Genomic DNA, 22,920 nt, shown 5'->3' with positions numbered 1-22,920 from the left:
AGAAATGTCCTGGTATCGACAAGAAAAAAAATCTGAACAGTTTCAAGTTTCGCTTCCAGAAACTTAGACCCCTAAAGCACAGCGCAAGCACACTTGTAGTCCATTTCCTTTGGCCTGTTGATGTAGTCCATAGCGTTGGGCAGGTTCTTGATCACGCAGGCTGTGTAGAACCAGCGAGGAGGCGCGAAGCCCGGTATGGCGTGCCATTTCCGGTCATCACCCGAGAAGTACTCGAGACAACGCTTGTAGTCCTTCTGGTTGGCCTCGCCAATCGCGTAGATTTTGTCGTCCAGAACCACGGCGACGACCTTGTCCGTGAAGGTCTTGGTCTTCGAGCCTTTAGACCACTTCCCACTTTTAGGGTCGTAGACTTCGCACACGCTCGACTTTCTCGAGAGTCCGCCAATGACGTAGATTTTGTTCCTGTACGATACAAGACCGTGGAAGAGCCGCTCAGTCTTCATCGGCGCTATGATCGTCCACTTGTCAGTCTCGGGATCGTACGCTTCGGCCGAACGAAGAAGCTTCTCCGTAGACATGCCGCCAACGATGTAGACGCGGCCTGCGCAAGAGGCTGCGCTGGCCCCGAGCCGAGGGTGGTTCATGCGGCCCGCGGTACGCCAAGTGTCTGTGGCGGTGTCGTACTCCTCGGCGGTGTCCAGCGTGACGATGCCGTTGGGCGAACCGCCGATGCAGTACACGCAGTCGCCGAGGACGGCTATACCGAAGAAAGCCCGCAGTTGCCTCATCGGCTTTATGGCCGACCACTTCACGGCAGCTGCATCGAAGCAGTAACAGAACGGGCACAGCCTCGCGATGTCAGCGCCCATGACGTAGATTCTGTGACCAACCGAGACGCATTGCAGGCCGAAGACCAGGTCCTGCCTGAAGTCCGTCTGCACGGTGTTCCACTCATTGGTCTTGTAGTCGTACACCTCCCAGGTGTTGCTCTTGTAGCCGCGGTGTATGCCGCCGTACACGAACATGATCTCGGCAGGCACCCTCTGCACGAACATGCTGTGGGTGGGATTTAATAGGCACGCGTCACGTCCCGACTGCTGAATTTTGTAGCATCGCTTGACGACCGTCTTGCAGAACATGTTCTTGGCGACGAAAGAGTTGCGCATGACCACCTTTCTCAGGTAGCTGCCCTTCATGAGGCAGAAACGGATGTGCGGCAGCAGCTTGTCCAGATACACACTGCGTTCCTTGGGATCGGACTTGATCCAAAACACGGTCGCTTCCCAGACGGTCTCCTCGCGTCGTACCTTGAGTTCGTCCGACTCGAGCAAATCCACCAAGTTCTGCAGGCTCAGACTGCGGAAGTCGAAATTTTCCGAGTACACCCGCTCGAAGTTGTCGAGCAGGAAGCGGAGCGCCAGCTTGTGCAGCGGTTCGAGGTGAAAAAAGCGCGCCATCTCTAGAACCCTGACGCAGTTGTCGAGGTCCACGTTGCGCGACATGAACGCGCAGCACTCGCCGAGGAGCCCGTCGACGAGTAGCTGATCCGCCGCGACGGTCAGGTGTGCCACGTTGTCGGCAGTGATTGCCACGTCTCCCGTGCTGGCGTACGCAACGATGGCCTGCAGTTCTTCCTTCGTCACCCCGGGGATGAGGAAGTCACCTTGGCTCGCCTTGGAGAGCGGCCCGTTGAAGAGTGACTCGAAGTACTCGCTGCACGCACTGAGCTTGTCCTTGAAGACCGCGACGCTTCCTCCATCGGAGGTTCGCAGGGTGGCCAGCGAGGTGAGGACAACATCGCTCATGACTCGACGAATCGCATCCAGCCGCAACTCCCTTCGGGAGTCGCCGGGATAATATGTGCTCCTGCACTTTGTTTGCTTACCGGAAGATCGCGACGGGCTCGAAAGAGAACAGCGGCGAAGCCAATGCAGTAGACAAGGTCTCGCCTCGGTCGCAGAGGTTTGCGACGCGAGAATTTAATCGCGGCGGCGGCGGCGTAGGCGGAAATTTAGTCGTGGTTTTCGGAGTCTCGAGGTGACCGCTGCATGCGAGAGCCGCGGCTGGGCTCAGGGCAATGAGCGCGCGGATGGTAGCTTGTTTGCTTCTCAAAGGCACTTACCCATTACGGGCGATTGGCTAAGAAGCCGCGGCACTAAGGCGAAACAAAAGATGCACTAATTCCAGCAATGACGACAAGAAAACCGCTAAACTAAAAATTATTTCTCTTTTTTTACTTTATTCTTTTCTTTTTTATATATACTGTTGAGTGTACTTTGCATCGCCTCCAGTGCGCGAGCTCCCCTCGTGGGCACAGGAGCCGTGATTTGAGGCCATGGCCACAATGTCCACCCTACCATCTAGGCTCTACGTTATACCTCTACGTCCATGCATTTCTCATGAAGCGAGTCCCGCGGAGTGATGTCATCAGCAAAAGTCACGTGCAGTACGCGACCATGACGGAAATCAAGCTATTAAGGGACTATGCGGAAATTAAGGACTGGATGTTCACAACGCTGAACTAACAACTCAGGCTTTATTTCCTGAGAGCAGGCATAAATATACGCTTCAAACCACGGAAATAGAAAAAAATGCAAACAGAGCGAGAGTATAAAAATGCACTCTGCAGAAGCACATCTCCACCGCACTTGTCACTTAATCGCGTTTGCACTCCTTACTTGAGAAGGACAACAAATCTACATTGACGCACTTGTCACCTCGTATCAAAATGTCATGCGCTTCGACATCGCCTCCCCTCCCTCCCTCCCGTCCACCCACGGCCTTTCGCGCGACGGAATAAGTCACATTTGATCTCCGCCAGTGCGTTGGCTCCCCGTGAAAGCGCGCGTCCCTCGCACGCTTTCACTCGCACATACAGCATACGGCGCGCGGCGACGATTTCATCGCCGTTGGACTTCATACGGAACCTCACGGCGGCGGCGGCGACGCCAACGGCAGAAATCCGCTTGGACTGTCCATATAATTGCTATCGCAATAAAAAAGAAAAGTAAGCTGAAGTTAAATATGAACGTTGGTCGCGGTGGCGCACACTCTAGGGGCTCAGCACAAGAGCAAGATATCAGTTGTAACTATCCCGCATACTTGGCATCGGATAAGCTGCAACGTAAAGCGTATTGGCAAACTGAGCTGGTGTCAATGTCGCGTTTTCGGCACCTGACAAACTTTCAAGAATATGCCGTCAGGTCATCACTAGCTCAGGTTCTGGACAAGCACATGCACCACTAAGCATAAGAAAAGTTCGTGCCGTGTTGTGAAAACGTCGTTAGCAGTATACGCATGTCATTATCGTGCAAGAGTGAGTATGTTGGCCAAGCTGTCCGATGCCTAAATGAACGGCGTCGAGAACATAGGTGTTCTGTCGAAAAGGTTGTTAAGTCACCTTAGTACACACATTGTCGCGATTGTGGTTACCGCGGCATGCGTTCCCATCAGCAAATTCTCTTGAAAAGCACTTTCTGCCAGAGTAGACGAAGCGCAGAGAGGAAGGGGCAGGACGCAGAAATTCGCGTGAGCCAATAGTATAAAAACAGTTGAAAGCGCAAGAACTGGTGGTTAACTTCATTGATACATTGTACATGCTTTGTTCAGATTCATTCAAAATACGACTCTCAATGTGTATTCATAGCTAGTTCAGCATCAGTCAATACACTCTGTCAAATGGGCCGTTGAATCCCTCTCCGAGCGTGGAACATTATTTAATATCACGCTTGTGATATTAAAGCCTATAATGAGAGCTAGTACGAACAAATAAGCTACGATTGCTGAAAAAATTATTAATGTGAAACAAATACGGTGCCTTATGAAACATGCATAGCTCGCGTTTGCAACAAATGTAATATATTTCCCGATGTCGCACCCTGTCGTCTAATATCTGCTACCCTTGCTGTTCAAAGGCAGTACGTTAAATTGGGGACAAGCGGCTCAAAACGGCGAGATCAGGAACAAGTTCATTGAAGAGCGGCACATATGCCCTGAAGCGTACAACCAGTGGCCCAAGCTGACAGATACCAAAGTTGTTGTTGCCTCAAAACAACAACTTTGGTAGTGCGCGTGCGTCCCGTAATTTTGTCCTCGTTCTTTTGCGCCGCTTGCTTCCCTTCGACGTGAACGACCAGCTAGCACAAAACAAAAGAAAGAAGGAAACATTTAATGATACGAAATGCAGAGAGGTCGAACTAAAAATACATTACTGTAGCCAGCCCTAACCGAATATCATATATACATTAAACATGCGTTTGAACTCTCACTTTATTTACAGCCGGAAGCACTATGCATGCCGTTTCCCGAAACCGCACTCTTCGCATGTCGCCATAGCTTCCGCGTTCTGCGGTGCCTGCGGACTGGGAAGGCGCACTCTGGCTCAAGCCACTTTGTCCGTGGCGTCGGCCTGCTTGGAATCGCTCGAGCCAGTGAAGTAGGGGTGTGCCAGGGCGTCTCGGGCCGATATCCTTTTGCCGGGTACGTAGATGAACATCTTCTTAAGCAGATCGATAGCCTCGCTGACCGCCTCCGGGAGCAGTTCGGACAAGTTGCGCGGCTTCCAAGCGGGAAAGGTCGGCTTGAAGTACGGCAGCTGCGCCACGTCGGGCCACGTCTCGTCCGTCGGCGTGCCCAGGATGCGGAATATGTGAAACAGCTGCTCGATCTCCGAGTTCCCGCGGAAGGGAGGTTTGCCGGTGGCCAGCTCGAAGAAGATGCAGCCGATGCTCCAAATATCGACGGGCGTCGAGTACCGGGAGGTGCCCATGAGGATCTCGGGGGCTCGGTACCACAGGGTGACCACCACGTTGGTGTACGGGTGCACGGGCAGGGTGAACGCGCGGCCCAAGCCGAAGTCAGCCACCTTGATCGTGTCGTTCCGGTCGATGAGCAAGTTGGCGGGCTTCAGGTCACGGTGCAGTACTCGCCGTCTGTGGCAGTAGAGGATGGCATCCAGGATCTGGCCGACGTACTTTTTGACCACGGCGCCGTCCAGCTTCTTGTTCTTGGGCAGCGAATGCAGGCGCCTATTGAGGTCCGTGGCCATATACTCAAACACTAAGTATATGGCCTTGGCGGATCCCCCCATGACAACATCTACGAGGCGCACTATGTTCTTGTGATCTAGCTCCTTAAGAAGGGTCACCTCTCGTATGGTCGACGGCGGCACTCCATAGTCTCGGTCCTCGATGCGGACCTTCTTCATCGCCACGGTCTTGTTGTTCAGCTTGCACCTCGCCTTGTACACGATGCCGAACGAGCCTTCCCCGATCTTCCCCATCATGACGTAGTTTTCCATGCTGTCCGGGCCGGCCTTGATGCGTCTCAGCGAGGGTTGCATGCAGCGGTACGCAGGTTTGTGGTCGAGGTAGCTGCAGTATCCGCGGTAAACGATCCCCGGGGATCGTTTGAACAAGGCGGGTAGCAGCTCGAGACGGCCGACCGCGCGCATACGCTGCTTGCGAAGGCACACCAGCGCCACACTAGGCAAGCATGCTAGCTTCTGAAAAATAACGAGGCCGCATGCTGTTCTTTTCCTTCCGTGTGTATGCAATAAACGTATACGCACAATTCAATGTCGTTCCCCACAGACTGAATCAGTATGGCTAAGTATAGAACGACAACATGCACACGAATGAAACGATATACAGCACACGCTTATACATGACAAGCGCAATGGCATGATACGCTATAGGGCGCAGTTATTTATACTCTTCGCTCTACACTGAGTACGTAGGGAGCATAAATACGCAGCCGGCCGGCATGTATAGGCTTCTATGAGTGCTGCCAAGATAACAATGTTTAAAACGAAGCCTTCTGCAGGGTCGGTATCTCGCCGGATATGGATGTATATATATATACACAGCTCCAGCAAACTAGCCTATAATAGTCCTGTATGCTGACCCGCAAAGTATTACCACAGAGCGCACCTCTCTTCTGAGTAATAAAAAAAATAATGCCTAAGAAGGGCAGAATAGAACAGCCGACCCGGTGAACTGGTGCCATTTCTGTTCTCTTACTTACAACATATAATACTGGCTCACAGATACCTCTAAAGCATACCGATCTCTTATTGGAATCGCGCATTATTTTCAACGGCTTATTCGATTTGATTTTTCTTTGATTTTAGCCATTGTGTATCTGCCACTCCGTATTATTGGCCAATCCTCCAGAATATATGTTTTTCAACGTAGTTAAATATTGTCACGTGAACATTCTGGATCGATTTCCGGTGACCATTTGTTAACTAGCTAACCAATATTGCAAATGTTACATACAAAAACACACACCTTTCTCGAATGTTGTCACCGACGCTATAGCGATGATGATGATCATGATAATGATCCATTCAACAATGACACAAACACGATGTGAGGATAGGTCCAGAAACGAGTAGTACTTAGATATTTGTTCAACGTCAACAAAAATATGAAAGAAATCGATCATAATAAATCGAACAAGATGGTGTGTAATCGCATTTCTTCCCTCGACAAGAATCAGACATCGTCCTCGTCATCGCTATAGACGGTTTACAGCGCCGCTGCATAGGCGCCGCCATCTTTGAAGATGTGACCGCGCCGCCATGGAGCGCCTTCTGGCTTCCCCATCCCTATCGTGGACGACGTGCTGAGTAAATGCAGAGAGCAGCGCCGTTTTCGCTTTTAGAGCGCAGCTCGAAAGTGCCTGATCGTGCATTTCGCGTCGGCGTCGTCCCTCGGCGTAACCGAGCGAACGAGCACAGCGAAGGGTGAAAGAGCGAACGCGGAGCGCATCGGGGGATGGAAGACGGCGATAGCAAAGAGAGTGCAAGGAGGAAAGCGGAGGAGGAGGGAATGACGAAAGCGAGAGAACAAAAGCGTAGAGCCGCGCAAGACGGGCTCTGCGGCGACGACCGCTACGAGATGGCGCCAGAGTAGCACGCCGTCGTCTGTTGATTAGAGATGGGTCGCTCAGGAGCGAGCCGGATCTTTTGAGCCGCTCTTTCTAAACAGCGAGTGAGCCGTAGTTCAGTAAAAGTGAGAGAGAGTGAGAGAGTGGTGCGTTGACTTATAGATGGTTTGCCCGTAACGCGACAGATGCAGGTACTTATTGTGCTAATATCGAAACAAGTTTGCCACTATGCCATCAGTGCGCCACGTCACTTGAACATCACCCAGTGTGGAGAAAGGTAGCCGGCTCTCACTAGTTCACTGAGCCGCGCCGCGTCAGAGCCGGATCTTCTGCTGGGTGCGACTTCCGCGCCATGTGCGGCAAAGCAAATGCACTCCCGCTCTTCCTCGGAAGAGTCGCAACATGACTCGCAACCACCCCCTTGCCTTCGGCTGTCTTTTGAGCCGCTCTTCTTAAAGAACGAGTAAGCCGAGTGTGAGCCGTGGTTCAGGAAGTGAACGGCGGTTCTCTTGGAGAGAGGAAGCCGGTTCTCTCTCGTTCAGTAAGCCGTGCCGAAACGCTCCGTGGAAGCCGGGTCTTCTGCTGGGTTTCGTGGTTTCGTTTTCTGACCGACGTGTAGTGGCCGGCGTGAGCAGACTCGCGCTACTCATACTCGCTTGCTGAGTGCGATGTACGTGACAGTCCCTTTGGTTTTGTTTGCGTCCTATAGTGTGGCACCAGATGCCACCGAAGCGAGAAGAAGCCTTAATTGGCAAAGGATGACGCCGTTTGTTGCCTGCTGCTGTTCGAACGATGTCTGACGAGTGACGACTCTCACCGATCGCCCATCGTGCCCTGGTGCAACACTTCGACGACGGTCTTCCGTGTCTTTAAAGACAACAGGTGAACGTACAGTTTACGTCCTGGTCTTCATTTGCGCCAATTAGTGTAGTCATGAAAATGTCGCCCATGTCATCCACTGCTGTGCAGTTTCTGAGCGTGTATCATTCGCACATCAATAAAACGAGGCCAATCATCTGTTAAGTTGCAACAGATTTTTTTTTTTTTTTTTTTTTTTTTGTCTGGGCGCATGATGGCATGATCGCCAGTACCGCGCGGGAGCCCAATAAAAAAAAAAACGGTAGGTACACGCGGCAGTTTTCTGGATGTTACGTATGATTTTTGTATTGTACTTCAAGAACTAATTTCGACATTTATTTTGTATGGCGTTACAGCTCACTCATATTATGGCGAGCGTGTGTATGTGAATAAATAATAAAGTTGAAAGATAACTTACAATAATTTTTGTTCTTATTTTGACCAAAGTTCATTTTAATGTACCACAAAGACAGAAAAGCTCCTGTAATGACGATGAAGTTTTTTTTTTTTTTCTGAAACAAGAAATACGTCGCATTCTGCCTGCTACAGTATAATAAGTATCTTATCCCCAATGTCAGAAAAGAAAGCTTCATTACAATTAAAAGTTCGCGCTCTTAAAATATGTAAAAATATTCTACAAGCATAGTGGAAATGCCTATAACAAGGTCATTATAAGAATGCCTATATCGTTTTTTTTTTTTTTTTTTTCACAGTCAAATAACTCGAATGTGCATAACACAGGTTACAGATTTAAGTGAGCCGTTCAAATGAACCGGTTCATTTCAGTGAGCTGAGCCGTTCCGTGCCGCTCACTGAAGTGAGCCGTTTCGCCCATCTCTACTGTTGACTAATGGCAAGCGGCGAGCGCGTCCACCGATACCATACATGGAAACAAAGCGCTGCATGACTGCGGCGGCTGCTTTGAATCGCGCCCGCGTCACCTCCGCGCTGCCTCTCGCAATTAGCGAGGCAGTCGCGCCACACTTCGCTCCGTTTGCAATGTGCCGCACGAGACAGATTGTCCACGCCCGCCAATATATCGCGAAACGGAAACACGTAGCGATGCACTCAAATTTCGCATTGGGAGTATCGTAATCATAGGCGATATTTTTTTTTTTTTTTTGCGCGTTATTATTCGCCGGTAATGGGCGCACATTTGAATCAATGCGTCAAAGCATGGGTGACAGCGACTACACTGACAGCACACGTATGGTCAAAGTTCAATATTTCGTGAGGATCCACAGGAGTATGCGAGTTACTAGCGATAATACAACTTTTCTACAAGCTATAACAAAGTGTGCAGCAATAACAAACCTATTGCAACTTAGTACACCCGCGAGCGATTAGGTAGAAAATAATCAGATAGAGACCGCACCGACTAACTTCACTGAGTCAGAAACGCGACAAGCCGCTGCTTCAAGGTATTTGCCAAATAAAAACAGAGCAAAACACGTTGATCCTGATTCAATTCATAAGCGGAAAGTTTGGATAGCTTGCAACACATATTTAGCCTCGCTTTTAGAACAAGCACCATATACGCTGCTCACGCCGTTTGGACATAGCTTAATGAGCTCCGAAAGCGCTTTTACATGTCCTCTGAAGCTGTGGCCAAAGCTTCGTGTCGTCCACCCAGTCAGCGCCCGCGATATCTCTTGAAACAGAAGTTTCCCGGACCGCACCGGGCGTCAAGTATATCCACACGGAGGCAGCTGAGGCAAGCAATGGACGCATCATCACGTTATCAAACTTGGCAGCGCCCACGGGATCACCGCGAAAAAGGCGACTAAAGCATCGCGAACGCCAGTTTCTCCCCTGGTGTGTGTAAAATATATAAAGAAATCAAGCCTGCTGGTCATGGCAACGGCGTTGTTGATGCACGAAGGGAAGAGGAAGGGGGGGGGGGGGGGGGGGACTTTACGCTCGACGAGCAGGTGGTTTTCTCGTCAGACGCAAACGAAAACGAGCAAGCGTTCTGCTTGCTCTCGCAGTCTGTTCTGTCATTTCCAGCCTCTTTCTTGTATCGCATGACAATTTATTTTTTGCATGTGCGGTTCTTCACGTATTAACTGACAGCAGCGCGAATGTATTTCTTAAAACTTTAATCTATTCCGTTCAAGATACTCGAGCCAGCACGACATAGCACGCGGCTACTGCGCTTCGGCAGGACATTAATAAGCAGAGAAATGTGCTTTATTTCGAATTTTTATTGGCAACTTTCGCACAAGGGATAAAATACACAATATTGCAGAGCTGTGTATGTATTTACAGTACAAACCGCTCATTCCATACGCTCATAAGTACATAACGAAGTTTCTTGGAATTTCTGAACAGCGAAAGTCACGTTCTTTTGCTTTGTATGGGACAATCCTACAATAGCAACTCGATTGTTGACAGTTATTTGTGATTACTTATGCATTGGATGCTACCTGTCGATAGGTATCACCAACAGACCACAGACAAATATGCCGCCTACAGAAGACCCTTCCTTTCGTGTTGTAGCCGTTTCAACAAGGTTAGTGGCTATTTGCTATACGACTGCATAAAATGTATGCTTACCTTTCATTCTCTCGTTAGCTGAAAAAAAGTGGCCCTACTTATCTCCCCTTATCAGCCAAACAAATAGCCACAAAAAACGCCTTGTCGCCTTTCTTGTTATCTTTTTATTGCTGGTACACTGTCCAATACAGAAACAAAACATTGCAGCGCACAATGGACAGTAAAGGCATGCACGTGTGCATAGAGCGCCGGGAGTAGAGGAACAGAATGTCAGCCGAAGCGATAACAGCAAAAGCGCCACCCGTTATTTTTTTTTTGCATCATTTTACTTTAATAATTGTTTGTAGGTCCCAGAGATCAAGCAGAATCAACACCACCTAGATAGCTATCTAGCGGTGTTGGCCCAATATGCAAAAAGTGTTTCTCTGATGGCCACCATATACATAGCAACGCTAATTGCCATAACTACAGTACACTATAGCAAACTAGATAGATCTAGTTCACTATAAGCACACTCTACCAGAACCGAAACAAGCTCAGCTGTCATGTCGACTCCAGGAGCGGCACTCGAAAGACGCTGTATGGCGTCGTAGAGTTACTGTATATGCTCCCTGCTCTATGGCTTCGGAGTCGGTGGCGCCATCTCTTTTGCGCGCTGCAAGCTAATCACTTTAAACAGTGTATATGAGTGGTTCTTAACGAGTTTAGCTGAAGCTGTGTGAATGGGAATGTAGAAAGTGGCTTGTGAAGGAGCGCAAGGACCCTAAGGAGAGTCCAATAGAAATCTATATTTGTCTTATAAGAAATACACACAGGTCCAATAGGAAAACCTGCAGGTCCCACAGCAAACATTACACGTCCCACTACAATTTTTGCCAATCCTGAATCAGGGCAATACAATGCTCTACAAGAGAAATAAAATCCTTTATGGGCCCCCAATTGAAGCAAAGTAGTAATACCAACTTGTGTTGCACAAATAAAATGCTTGTAGGTCCCAATAGATGCAACAGAAGTAGAATGACGATATAAACTTGTATTGGTAGTACTCCACGGCAAGAAGCCGACCACACCTATGCGCCAAACATCGAGAATGAAGGCAGAGAAGGCGTAATTATGCATTTTAAGCTGTATACTTGTCGCACTGGGGATATTTGGGTACCGTTTGTTTCACTGCGTCATTTCACAGACATCAGAGCTGTGCTGGTTGTACAGACAGGGTGATATATAGGCCACGATTCGTTATACAAGTGCTGTGAGCAATATATTTAGCAAGGCAGCAGCTGCAACCACGCTCAGAAAAGCCCGGGAGAGCTTTAAATTCACCCCCCAATATACCTTTGTAGAACAAACCACTTTGGTAGTCAGCGCTCCTCTCTGCACCATAACACTTGTGTAATCTAATAGACCAATACAGACCATCAGTTTTATTGGTGTATTAGGTCTATTTAAAAATCCAACAGACCAATACTAGGGATCAACTCTAGCAGTGTATCAGGTCTATTATTTTATAGTCCAAGCGAACAATACAGGCTATACTCGCAGACAACTTTCTGTGGGAGTGAAAGCTATGAGGGCGGAGCATCTGCACACGTGTTACCGCTCTAAGTAGTCCGGCAGCGTTTGACAGCGCTTTTGGCCTCTCGGAGCACACGATAAAGCGACCCAGCCTTCACGTGCGAGTTTCACGATTGCCCAGATGCAATGGGAAAAGCCACAAAATGAGTCAGCTGCAGCACTCAGCGGTGTTTTATTTAGCATGTTTCGTCTGGCGCAGCTTAAGTTAGCGTGGAGGAAAATGTAGGACTACTTTCAGGAGCACACTCTGCCTACGTAATTTCCCTTCATTGTCCCAGAAAGTTATTGTCCGCAAGTATATCAGCTTTATTCGTGTAGTATCAAGTTTATTGTTTCATTTCATAATCTAATAAGATGAAGCCTATAGAAACAAATAAAATATTTCTATTGGAATATTTCCTAGGGGAGCATGCGGCGAGATAGCTTGAAGGGGAATTTGGCAGAGAAGGTGCACGTAAAGGTTAAATTGTACGCGCGTCGCTGTCCAAGTGCCTGAGAGATGGCTCGCCTCTAGTCGCGCTTGCTATTGGCAGAGGCGTTATCACGCGAGGTGGAGAAGCACACACTTTGCGAGGATCAGCAGCGCCAGCTCAGTTCCTTTGTGGACTTAGATTGCAATGACGCACCTTCTGGAGCGACCTCGGAGGCTACGGTTCCTCTCGCATCAGTGCGTGAGTCACTGCGTATCACGCATAGGAAACTTCATGGTATCACACCGCTCTCTTCCTGGATGTGTCATGCACTTGCCCTTGCTTCTTCTGTTAAGTGGCTTATATAAGACGCTGCCCAAAATCGTATACTTACTCTTGCTGAGATTGAGGAAAAGTTGCGTGTCGGAGCAACTTAACTGAATTCCAGCGGATTTTAAAGCAAACACTGTATTTGACAGTCATAATCAATAGGTTTTATTGAAATTCTGCTTGTGATGCCTATAGATAATATTCCTTTACTCTTTTGATGTAAACAAACAGTTCTGCGATGCTTTAGAATGTATTTCGACTGTTTGTGGTTTCTTCCGGTGTATATATGGTACTAAAACAGCCTCTTTCGTAGGCACTTTAAAAGTGAATGTGAAAAGTGGACACCAATTCAGCAATACTCGAAACACAGTGAACATATTTTTATTCACAAACATATAGAAAAACAGTAATAGATGTTGCAGTAATAGCAACGTAGCTAGTATTTCTTGAGGGTCTTTCTGATGAGGGCCATGCGCTGAAAAGTGTAAGGTAAAAGATTTCAGAACAGCACAGCCCATCTACATGTTAAATAGACACCAAAGGAAAATATTAAGTCAAGCTAAAGTGATAGATCAGTACTCGAGAATCTCTAGGGCATCATTATTATCGTGCACAGAGCCATAGTAATCGAGAAATTGAGGTAAATGCAGGACACCATTAGAGACTCCCCTGGGACATTCAGTACTTGTCCAATGCCGAAGGCACTATTCATTTAAATTCTGTCACTAGAAGAGTCTGTTGCTGGGCCTGTTGGTACATACTTGTAGAAACGACGGAACCCAGCCTTAAGACGCAAGCACTGTGTGTCCGTCTACTTCTCTCCTGATGTTTGCGTCTTAAAGGCTGGGTTCCATCGTTTCTGTCACTAGCATTCAACCACTCGTAATAAAAACATCATTTTATTGCATTATAAGATGAAAGAAAATGGTACTTGTCCACTTCTATTTCATTTTTAGAAAGAACTCACAGACATTGTTACCCTTGACAACAACGCGGGCGGTTGAAAGGTTTCGTTATCGCTTGACTCTGCGTCACCCGCACTTTCTCGTTTCAGTAGTTTCGTTATCGTGTAGTGCTGCACTGGTTTTGCTGGCTCGCAAAACTCGCACAAACTGCAAGTAGCAGAGAATTCCACTTCCATATTATGTTGCAGGATAACCTAATGGTCCATGCCACTTGAACAAAAGCAGCTGCAGCGGCAAATCCCCTGCTCCGTCTTGGCTTGGTTTTTCCATGGCTACGCACTTGCCTTTGTGCAAAAACCCGTACCGCCATTTGTCGGGCGCCGTTTTACTCACTAACGGCAGCAAAGGGCGGTGATGACGTATGCAAACGTCACCACTCCCTGGTTGGGTGGCAGGATATTTTAAGTGTGATAAAGGTATTTGGACCCTTCAGATGCAATTTTCTCGTAACCTAAGTCTTTTTTGGCACGGAACAATCGTTGCGAGATTTCTGGAACGTCGACTTAGTATTTGCCTTCAGTGTCCCTGCAGCCGAGATGTAAGATGTTGACACAAAAGAGGACCCATATGCGCAAAGCAATGTCCCGTAAATCATTTGCTCTATTTTCGATTTTATGCTTATTTGACTGCAAACTACCATTGCAAATAAAAACACAACTTTGCACGGATTGCGAATGCATGACCCCCAAATACAACAAACAGCTAACCACTTTTCCTTTGGGACCATTTTGCAACTGGATCCCCAAGTGTAAAACTCAAATGACTCTAGTATGAAACAAGACAATGTGAGCAGAGCAAGTTGTCAGGCACTCCCCCTATCCCAGACATTAGCATGTTACACTGCTCTCATAATTCTCATTCCACTTTATGCAAGCATGTAAATCCATTATGTAATGAAAACAACCAGTGGTGTTAACAAGGAATCCAGTTTTTCATGGCATCATAGGTTGAGGACCAACCAGTGCATATGATCACCTACCTGCTTGTGCGCTTCCGTGCTGCTTGCTTTTTTGTAGGGTTGCACCTCTTCAGCACCAAAGCCAGGTATCCACATGTTCCAGTTTTTCTCTGCACAAATTCGAACAATCACCTTCATTACTTGCACAAAACTGACTTGAACCAAAGGTAAAATTCAGTCTTTACTTCAGCTCCTGTCTGACATTTAGTTAATACATTAATACATTTCGGATCTGAATTTGCTGGTTCAGCAAAAGTTTACTGCAAAGGGTGCTTCATTACAAACTCACCAAGGCTCAGCTGAACATCTTTGGTTTCCAGGACGCTAGATTTTCGGTGCTTAGCAATGCGGCAGGATGATGTCACCACATTTTCAATGAATTCATCCGCAATTTGCAAGAGGAGCTGCAACATGAACCACACACGACAGCGGCACGTTAGGAAACACATGCACACGTAGAAGCGCCACATTCCTTTCTACATGATTTGCTTTTCAATGATGGAGTCCTGGCTCCCATAACCAAATCACACACAAGTTAACTTCAGCAAGAGGCAGAACAAGGTGAAGGAAAGAAACCTGCTGTAGCAGCTCAGAGAACAGGGTGTCTTGGTGCTAGGCACGAGGTCACAGGTTTGACTCCTAGCTGTATATTTTAATTAGAGTGGAATGCAAAAACATCCACTTATTTGGGTTTCAGTGGACGTCAAAGAACCCCAAGATGGTTGAAATTAATCTCGAGTCCTGCCTCTGTGGTGCCCTATCACGGTCGCCTGTGGCTTCCTCTATCAATTTTTATATTAGGGGTGTGCATATATTCGAAATTTCGACTACACTAGTCTTTGCTATTCGTATTGATTGATCCATTCTTGGGATTCAATGTCCCAAAGCAACACTAGGGTTATGAGATGTGCCATAAGTCATTTGCTCTATTTTAGATTTTACGCTTATTTACGCATAAATTTATGCATAGTAGACGGCACTGGATTAGACTCAATCACCTGCGGTTTCTTTAACGTCCTTGCCTGTCACCACCGTTTATATGCGGCTGCGGCATCCAGGAACGTAACCTGCAAGCTTGTGGTTCAGCAGCAGAACGCCATAGCTATTGAGCCACCGCGACGACCCGATTCATACTCGATTTAAGGATTCATTATTCAAAGTGGCCGAACGTTCATTTCTGTTCGAATTCAATGGTTATGACACTTATAGGTGTCTCTAGGAAGACAGACGGGAGTGGTGAATAGTCTGAGCGTCTGAATGATTCTGCTGCAAATTCGTGGTTTACTGCGCTGAAACACCAACTGCTGAGTAAACGCATGAAACAGCCTACTTCTGCTCACTAATTTACAAGCATTCAATAATGGTGACACACTTCTTAGGCAGCTTACGAATTTGTTTTCTCAATTTAGGTAAAGTGTAATTATTATTTGAATACTTTCACCATGTTTGCATCCCTCTAAAATGATGCACAGTGGTATGGCATTACGCTTTGCTCCTTCAACAACCACAGTCCTCTATGTGAATCTGGTGAAATGCTGTGCCTGTGTTTCATTACTGCCATTGTGACGGTCTAGCACGTATGATCACCTTTAAAATTGTTTCTCATTTACATTGACAGGACGCACAGTTATAAACACCATTACATGTATCAAAGATGGTGTAAATAAGCCCTTCGTTTCTTGCCAAATTAATTCCAGACATCCTTTATATTTCACTTTGTTTAGAATGAAAAGATATCCGGTATTAGTATCCGTCTTAAATATTTGCACACCTTTAATTAGTATAACTACTATTTTGTAAAGTAAAACTTCAAGCTGAGAGATATATTAGCCAAATTATTTATACTGCTAGTGGCACCACCACCTTCTCCACAAAACCACAGGCAGACCCAGAGGGTGGATGAGCGAGTGACTAGCCAAATTTAAAGCAAAAAGAAATACGAAGGGCATGGAGCAGGCAAAATTATGGGCTGGCATCTAGCAGCATGGAATGCAAACTTGAAGTGGTGTGATTGGCTGCCCCCCACAGGAACCACTGTTTTCCAACTGCACAATGACATGAACATGTGATGGGGTCCAAAACACCTATTATGTATTTGTAATGATATCTGAATGTGCCATACAGCAAACTTTCTCAAATATATATGCCTGCTCTATTTGTCCCACAACCTAGCCCAGCCTTTGTCATCAAGATCTTGCAGCTGTGTTTGACCTCAACGAAGCTCTTGTGTATACAGTGAAACCTTGTTAAGTTGGATATAAAATAATTTGGATTCGTCCTATAGTCCCGGCAGACGTATGCATTACTTAATGGCATAAAACATTATTTCAGATGTATTTGGCTGCACACCAGTTAATTCAGACAATTCCCTCGGAGGATGGCGAGCACAGAGTGTTGCAAAAGAATAGAGTTGCTAGGGGCCAATTGAACATTGAAACGAAGCCACGGAGTCCGCATTGCTATAGTTATCAGCGGAAAAAAATGAAAACGACAGAAACACCAAATGCGCCGTGTCTATTTGTGCATTTATGCGTTTACCATCTGCACGTGCCTTCAGAACTGCATAGTAGTCACTCACGATCGCATCAATAACGACCGCGGTTTCATCAACAGCGGTTGCAGCGAGCAGTAGTTTTGTTTTGACTCAGTGCATGCGTTGGCCACGTGTCTTCAGAACTGCACAGTCACCATGCATAACCGCGTTAATAGCGAGCGCTGTTTCGGCGAGCAGAAGTTATGCTTTGACTCAGTGCAATGTCAGAAACACCGCAGCCCACATGCTGACATCAAAGCCGCGGCTACACCATGATGGACGGACGATCTGTCGCTGACCAGCTCACTGGTGAAAAAATAATTGGTATGTGCACACGGTAATGAAAAGCATGTCTACTCGGATGAAGACGTGGGGGTCTTGTGTCACGACCAAACCGACCACACTGCGAAGGAAGCCGCTAGACTCCCACTGCTGCAAGTGCTAATCAATCACGAGATGATGAGAATTGGCCGCTTCTGCATCGATCTTGTGCAAAATAGAAGCAAGGATTTTAATTTATTCAGTAAATAAAAGTAGATTGGTGTAGCGAACATTTATGTATTGTTTTCTTTATGCCTTCGACATTCGGTTAATTGGGCCTTTTTTCGGTCTTGTGAAATCCGAATTAACGAGGTTTTACTGTAGTTCACTATGAATGCAAGTGCTGTTTATTACCGCTAGATCATGGACACCAATTCCATACAATAGACATGCATGCAGCAGCTGCTTTTAAGCTGTTGTCCACCAGCAGTGTAACAGGTAGTTTTAAAGGACACTTAAGATAAACACTAAACCAGCTTGCACTGATAAAGCATTTTTTAAAAACTCCATTTTAATTAATTTCGCGGTAATAGTAGATTGAGTTAGCAGAGAAAGTTAAGGTCAAAGTGCAATTTTTTTTAGATTTCAAGCCGAAACTACCACATCAACGAGTGTGATGTGAATTTCAAAGCACTCTCTCCTAATTGTGCCGTAATAGAGCAGTAAATGTCCTCAGCAAAAGTTCATTCTTTGGCTTTTTTAGAATACATTGTAGTTCGTCCTTTACCATTAAAAATATAAACTCGGACCAAGCAGACACCGTCAAAATCGGGGACATCACAGTGAGCTGGTGCAGGATCTTCAAGGTGGCTTCTATCAAGTGTAATTCACTTCTTAGAAGAAAAGCGTGCAGACACGGACACTAGAAGAGGGAAAGGGACAACACAAATGTGTACGCTTCCCTCTTCCTGTGTCCATGTCTCCACACCTAACTTTTTGAACATGGATCACTACCAACTAGCTAAAATCTCTGTCGTTCTAAGTGCAATTCACTAATACAGCTCAACTTAAACAGCCCTTTATAGTAAAGAATAGTTGAATTCAGTCTGACTCCTCGGCAGAGAGAGAAAAAAACACTGGGAGAACAGATGACGTGTAGCCAATCTCTTTGAGAACCCTGCAATAATGGTTTTCAATGTTTTCATTGGACACCAAATTGCAAGGCAACATATGAAACACGATTCTATGACTCGAGAAGAATACGAGGAACCAAGGCTTTTGTTGCTTACAAGCACATGAAAGTTGACAGGCAATGATATGCATAATAAGGAAAAGGGAAATGACACTCATTATAAAACCTCCACGAGACAACATTCCACACCAGACACAGACTAAAGGACAGTGATGATTTTCTAACTACAACGGCCCAAGAAGTCCAGGGCAGGGTTCTCGAATTCAGTTTTCCCACTTTTCCACTAGTTTAGTACTGCACAGAATTTAGGTTCTTTCAGAATACAACCACAAAGATTTATATGTACGACTTCCATATGTTTGTGATCACCTGGCATGCTTGCATGCGTGCCTTAAATCATATGCCACTGCCTTTTTGCTAGTTGTCTCTGCTTACTCCCCTAATGCAGGGTTGCAAAGGTAAAGTACAAAGGCAGGTCACTTACTTCTTCAACATCATCATCCAGCTGCTCATTTGGGTCCACTTCTTTGACAAGGTCTTGAAGCCGCTGCTTGTTCAGGACCTAAAGAAAGTAATGAACAATTATTGCAGCCTTGCAAGCGAACTATGCTGGGAAACGGAGCACACTACAAACTAGGAATGCATTTAAAAAAATGAAATGCCAGAGGAAAGCTCAAACTAATCAGCACACTAGGGCTGCCGCTTATGCTTGCAGGCAGAACCAGTATATGAGGTCCCTATAAGTTCTAAGGTGGCCGCAAAAGCTGCTTTACTGCATGCACTCAGTTTTCTCCCTCTTTTGCAAGGTAATCAACTAATAAAACTGTTCAAAGCAGTGGCCAGTCCTGTTCAGGCCCCTACTTTGACACTAATAATTGGTTACAAGATTAGAGGAGGAATGACATGGGGAAAGGGATATGATCATGTGGTGTTTTGTGGTGCAAGGGCTAGATAGGGCCCAGTCTTTGAGCCAGATAAGGCCAAAGAATGTCAAGTGGAAAGAAGAATGGTACAGCAGTTCATACAGAAACATTACTCGTAGTTAATTGGCAGTTCTTATGTGAGTAGGTACAGCAACTACATACCTGCCAACTTTAAAATTCGTAAGGTCCTGCGGACATGACAACAACGAAGGTGGATAGCACACTTTTTTTACATGCTTGCACTGAGCGCAGGCTCTTTTAGGGACAGATGTGCACTTTAGTAAAGATTATTTACCTTTAGAGACAGCATGCAAGCTGCAAAAAACTTTGCAAAGCAAATACTGACAAGCAACAAATTATTTTTAGATCACAGTGACATTTTCAGCAACTGTGGTGTTGGCGATTTCGCCAGCTTCAAGAATTTGTCTACACAATATCGCTTGCAGCAAGTGCCACTCTTGCATCCTTCCACCTTCAAAAGACTTCCAACAGAACTTAATTTTTGTAAAACTTGACAAAATGTTCGTAAAATCGTAAAACGAGCCTGTAAACTACCTGTAAGGTGACGTAGAACTAGTGCACAGGTGCACACAGTGTGCATTACTGCCACAAAAGCATAGCTGAGGCATAGTTGAAGAGGGGAGGGGCTGATAACACTAACATATCACACGCTACAGAAATATGATTTACTCAAGAAGGCTGATGATCCTAACAATAACAATAATGTGAAGCATTATGGGCTTAGCCCTTGAGTTTCTTCATACTGTGAACCAAGTAGCATGGTCAAATTCCAACCGACTATGTAATGTGAGTCAACAAAATGCCGTTCTGCATAATAAAACAAAATAAATTAAGACAAAATCTGTACATGTAATGTTGGCTCGTATCTTCGGGGCACACTGACCTCTTAACAGGAATAGCGTATGATATTCGATGCCTTCGTTGCTTTCCAATATTTTGGATACACCATTCCAGTATGTGCCACCGAATGCTCCATCTTATATAGAATGGAATTTTGAGCGATGAAGTAGTACCAGTGAGCGCATCTCTGTTCTGCATCACCTATCTTTAAATCATGACATGAAACCTGTGCACATAGTACCACTACAGGTGCCTCTAAAGCACACCGACTTGCACAAGAAATTGAAATGTGTCATTGACTATTGACTAGTTAACAGATATTCACAAATTTTTTTAACTAATTACCTTACGACACACATTGCAATTTACAAATTGTAGCCGGCGGGACTGCAAGGCATATCCACTTGAAAATAATTCTATAGATGACACCATTTTCGAGATATGTGCCATCAAACTAATGGTAAAAATGTACTGCCATTCCACTTATGTTTTTAACAAAATGCCACTTTATGCATTGAATCCCAAAAGTAACTGGACCACCAATGTATTTCTTTGCAAAGTTGGGGAATTATATCTCGAAACTGGTGTCATCCTGAGAGCCCCTTTCCCATGACTTCTATTTTGGAAGTTGCTAATAAACATATACTATATATATATATATATTTAGATGCTTCTGCTCTTTCAGTTTTAGCATAGCATGCTTTGTTCTTTTTCATACACACATTACAACTTCTGAAGGTGCTTTCAAGGTAGCTTTTTGTACAACGTTCAACGTAGTATTTATTGAATACACACAAGCAAAATTATACAAAATGTATATGCAAGAAACACAACACACATAAGGAAACACATTGTTACTGGAAAACAGCATGATGTCTTTGTTGTGCTGGTTTCCAGTAATGATGAATCTGAACCAAGTAGTTGAACTGCATTTTGCTGAATTAGAAAAATACCCAAGCCGTGAGTGACCGTTCAGGTCAGGCAACAGAACAGTGCAACTGGAGCAATGAAAAGCTAAGCTAATACTGTGGTGGTAAAAAAAAGAAAGTTTACTGAGACTAGGCCTGTGGATTTGGACTTCACAATGTGTCACCTTCCACCAACATCACAAACGAACAGTATACTACCACACCTATCACAAACGAACAGTATAAATAGAACAAGGGTGGTTGCTTGGGCTAGTTGGTAATTCATGGTAAAAACGACGTTTATAAAGACTTACAAATTACACTATGAGTGATATCTTAGGAGCCTGTAAAACAAATATGGCGTGAGGACCATAGGTAGACTAACCTGAACGCCATCACCTGTGTTCACATGCCTCTCTGGGATGCTTGTAGGTACGACAGACTTGACTAGGGTTGTAGTCAGAGTTGGGGCACATGCTGCAGCACCTCCAACATTAGCAGCGGCTCCCACGTTTGAAGAAGACGTTATGGGCGTCACTGTGGGTGTCACTGCAGGCACCGTAATTGTGCCGGATAGCGCTGGCGTTGGCTGAACAACAGTGTGCTGAGTGCAACGAGAACAGAGTACAACAGAGCAAAAATTACTGTTTTGCTACTGACACTTCACAGACAACTCGCCAGAATATCAAATCCAACACGATACCGTCAAGCGCAAGCTTTCTGTTGTTAATATTATTTTAAAAGCACGGAAGAAGACAAAACGTAGCATCAAACTTGATAATAGAGTTGCAGGCGACCCCACGTCAGAGAGAAAACTATGTTTACGAAGAGTCATTCAATACTTACGGCTACCACAGGAGGTATAGTCACTTGTATCGGTAAAGTGACCGTCGAAGTCGCACACAGTTGGTGGTTTTCAACCGTGCCCTGACAGAGCGGCATCGTCGTGCCTTGACACAGCGGTACCGTAGTGGTGTAAATGCTCGTTGAGGTGACCACGCTCGTAGGAATAGTGGCCATCTCTCCTGCTGCTGTGAAACTGCGCACTTTGGTCGTATACCTAGCGTGTCATTCTGCAACAACAAAATGCAGTAATTTTGACCGCGCAACTTTCAACATTCGCGTATGACAAGGCGGCCGTCCTATTTACGCGCCATTTTTAGAATACCATTACGACTGCTTTAAATGCTAACAGTTTTGACGTTCCGCACACGCTGATCCCAAGCCTCGTGCCGAAGAGGATCAAGATCCCCCCCAAAAAATGTAGGTTATTCATTCGCTACCGCGAAGTAAGGGTCCACACGCAGCGCTCACTTTGCGCACAATGTTCTCAATTGGTGACCGTCATGCGGACGTTGGATAATAATCACATTCGCAAAGCATTCCTCGTCTTCTTACCTTTATTCCCAAAGAAGAAGTCACTCAGAACATATCATTTCACTTGTCAAGAAATCACACACAACTGCAGCGCGAGTTTCTATCCGCGAAAGCAACACGAACGCGGCCTCGAAAATACTCTCCAAACCAGCAACTGGCAGCAAGTGAAAATAGTGACGACTCTGCCAACCCTGCCCACCAGGGAGTTTCTCGTTGTTGGACCTACTGGCAGTGTTTTTATCGCCGTAAAATATATTTATTTGGCATTGTGCTTGCCCAGTGACGCGCTCGAGGATTCCGTGGGAGGCTTATGAAGACCGTGATTCTATAGGAGTTATACAAAATTAATAATTTTTCTCTTTTGCGGCGGCATTTTCGCGCTGCGATAGAGTAGTCGATTGTCCCGCCCTCTATGTCAACA

At 46.0% G+C, this 22,920-nt stretch overlaps 3 protein-coding genes across 3 annotated transcripts; all 3 read right to left on the bottom strand.

The window, feature by feature from the left end:
- Positions 1 to 71: 71 nt before the first annotated feature.
- LOC119462016 (kelch-like protein 10) lies at positions 72 to 1,766 on the bottom strand. The gene has a single exon (XM_037723373.1). The coding sequence runs from the start codon at positions 1,764 to 1,766 to the stop codon at positions 72 to 74; it is 1,695 nt and encodes a 564-aa protein (XP_037579301.1).
- A 2,555-nt stretch (positions 1,767 to 4,321) lies between these two features.
- Positions 4,322 to 5,260, bottom strand: LOC119462015 (cyclin-dependent kinase 1-like). The gene has a single exon (XM_037723372.2). The coding sequence runs from the start codon at positions 5,258 to 5,260 to the stop codon at positions 4,343 to 4,345; it is 918 nt and encodes a 305-aa protein (XP_037579300.1). The 3' UTR covers positions 4,322 to 4,342.
- A 7,626-nt stretch (positions 5,261 to 12,886) lies between these two features.
- Positions 12,887 to 22,874, bottom strand: LOC119460903 (transcription initiation factor TFIID subunit 12-like). Its single transcript, XM_037722026.2, has 7 exons — positions 22,521 to 22,874; positions 21,969 to 22,195; positions 21,508 to 21,726; positions 18,915 to 18,992; positions 14,734 to 14,848; positions 14,466 to 14,554; positions 12,887 to 12,996 (listed from the first exon to the last, which is right to left on the bottom strand). Exons 2-7 carry the CDS (start codon positions 22,140 to 22,142, stop codon positions 12,958 to 12,960), a joined length of 714 nt encoding a protein of 237 aa, XP_037577954.1. The 5' UTR covers positions 22,143 to 22,195; positions 22,521 to 22,874; the 3' UTR covers positions 12,887 to 12,957.
- Between the last annotated feature and the right edge of the window lie 46 nt (positions 22,875 to 22,920).

Source organism: Dermacentor silvarum, chromosome 8 (genome assembly GCF_013339745.2).
Source record: "Dermacentor silvarum isolate Dsil-2018 chromosome 8, BIME_Dsil_1.4, whole genome shotgun sequence".
Lineage (NCBI taxonomy): Eukaryota > Metazoa > Arthropoda > Arachnida > Ixodida > Ixodidae > Dermacentor > Dermacentor silvarum.
This window is presented reverse-complemented; position numbering and strand designations above follow the sequence as displayed.

Coding starts and splice junctions, on each gene's coding strand:
- LOC119462016 (XM_037723373.1), bottom strand. CDS start 1,766: ATGAGCGATGTTGTCCTCACCTCGCTGGCCACCCTGCGAACCTCCGAT.
- LOC119462015 (XM_037723372.2), bottom strand. CDS start 5,260: ATGGAAAACTACGTCATGATGGGGAAGATCGGGGAAGGCTCGTTCGGC.
- LOC119460903 (XM_037722026.2), bottom strand. CDS start 22,142: ATGGCCACTATTCCTACGAGCGTGGTCACCTCAACGAGCATTTACACC. Junction 21,727..21,968: donor CTATACCTCCTGTGGTAGCC/GTAAGTATTGAA, acceptor CGTTGCACTCAG/CACACTGTTGTTCAGCCAAC. Junction 18,993..21,507: donor ACACAGGTGATGGCGTTCAG/GTTAGTCTACCT, acceptor TACTTTCTTTAG/GTCCTGAACAAGCAGCGGCT.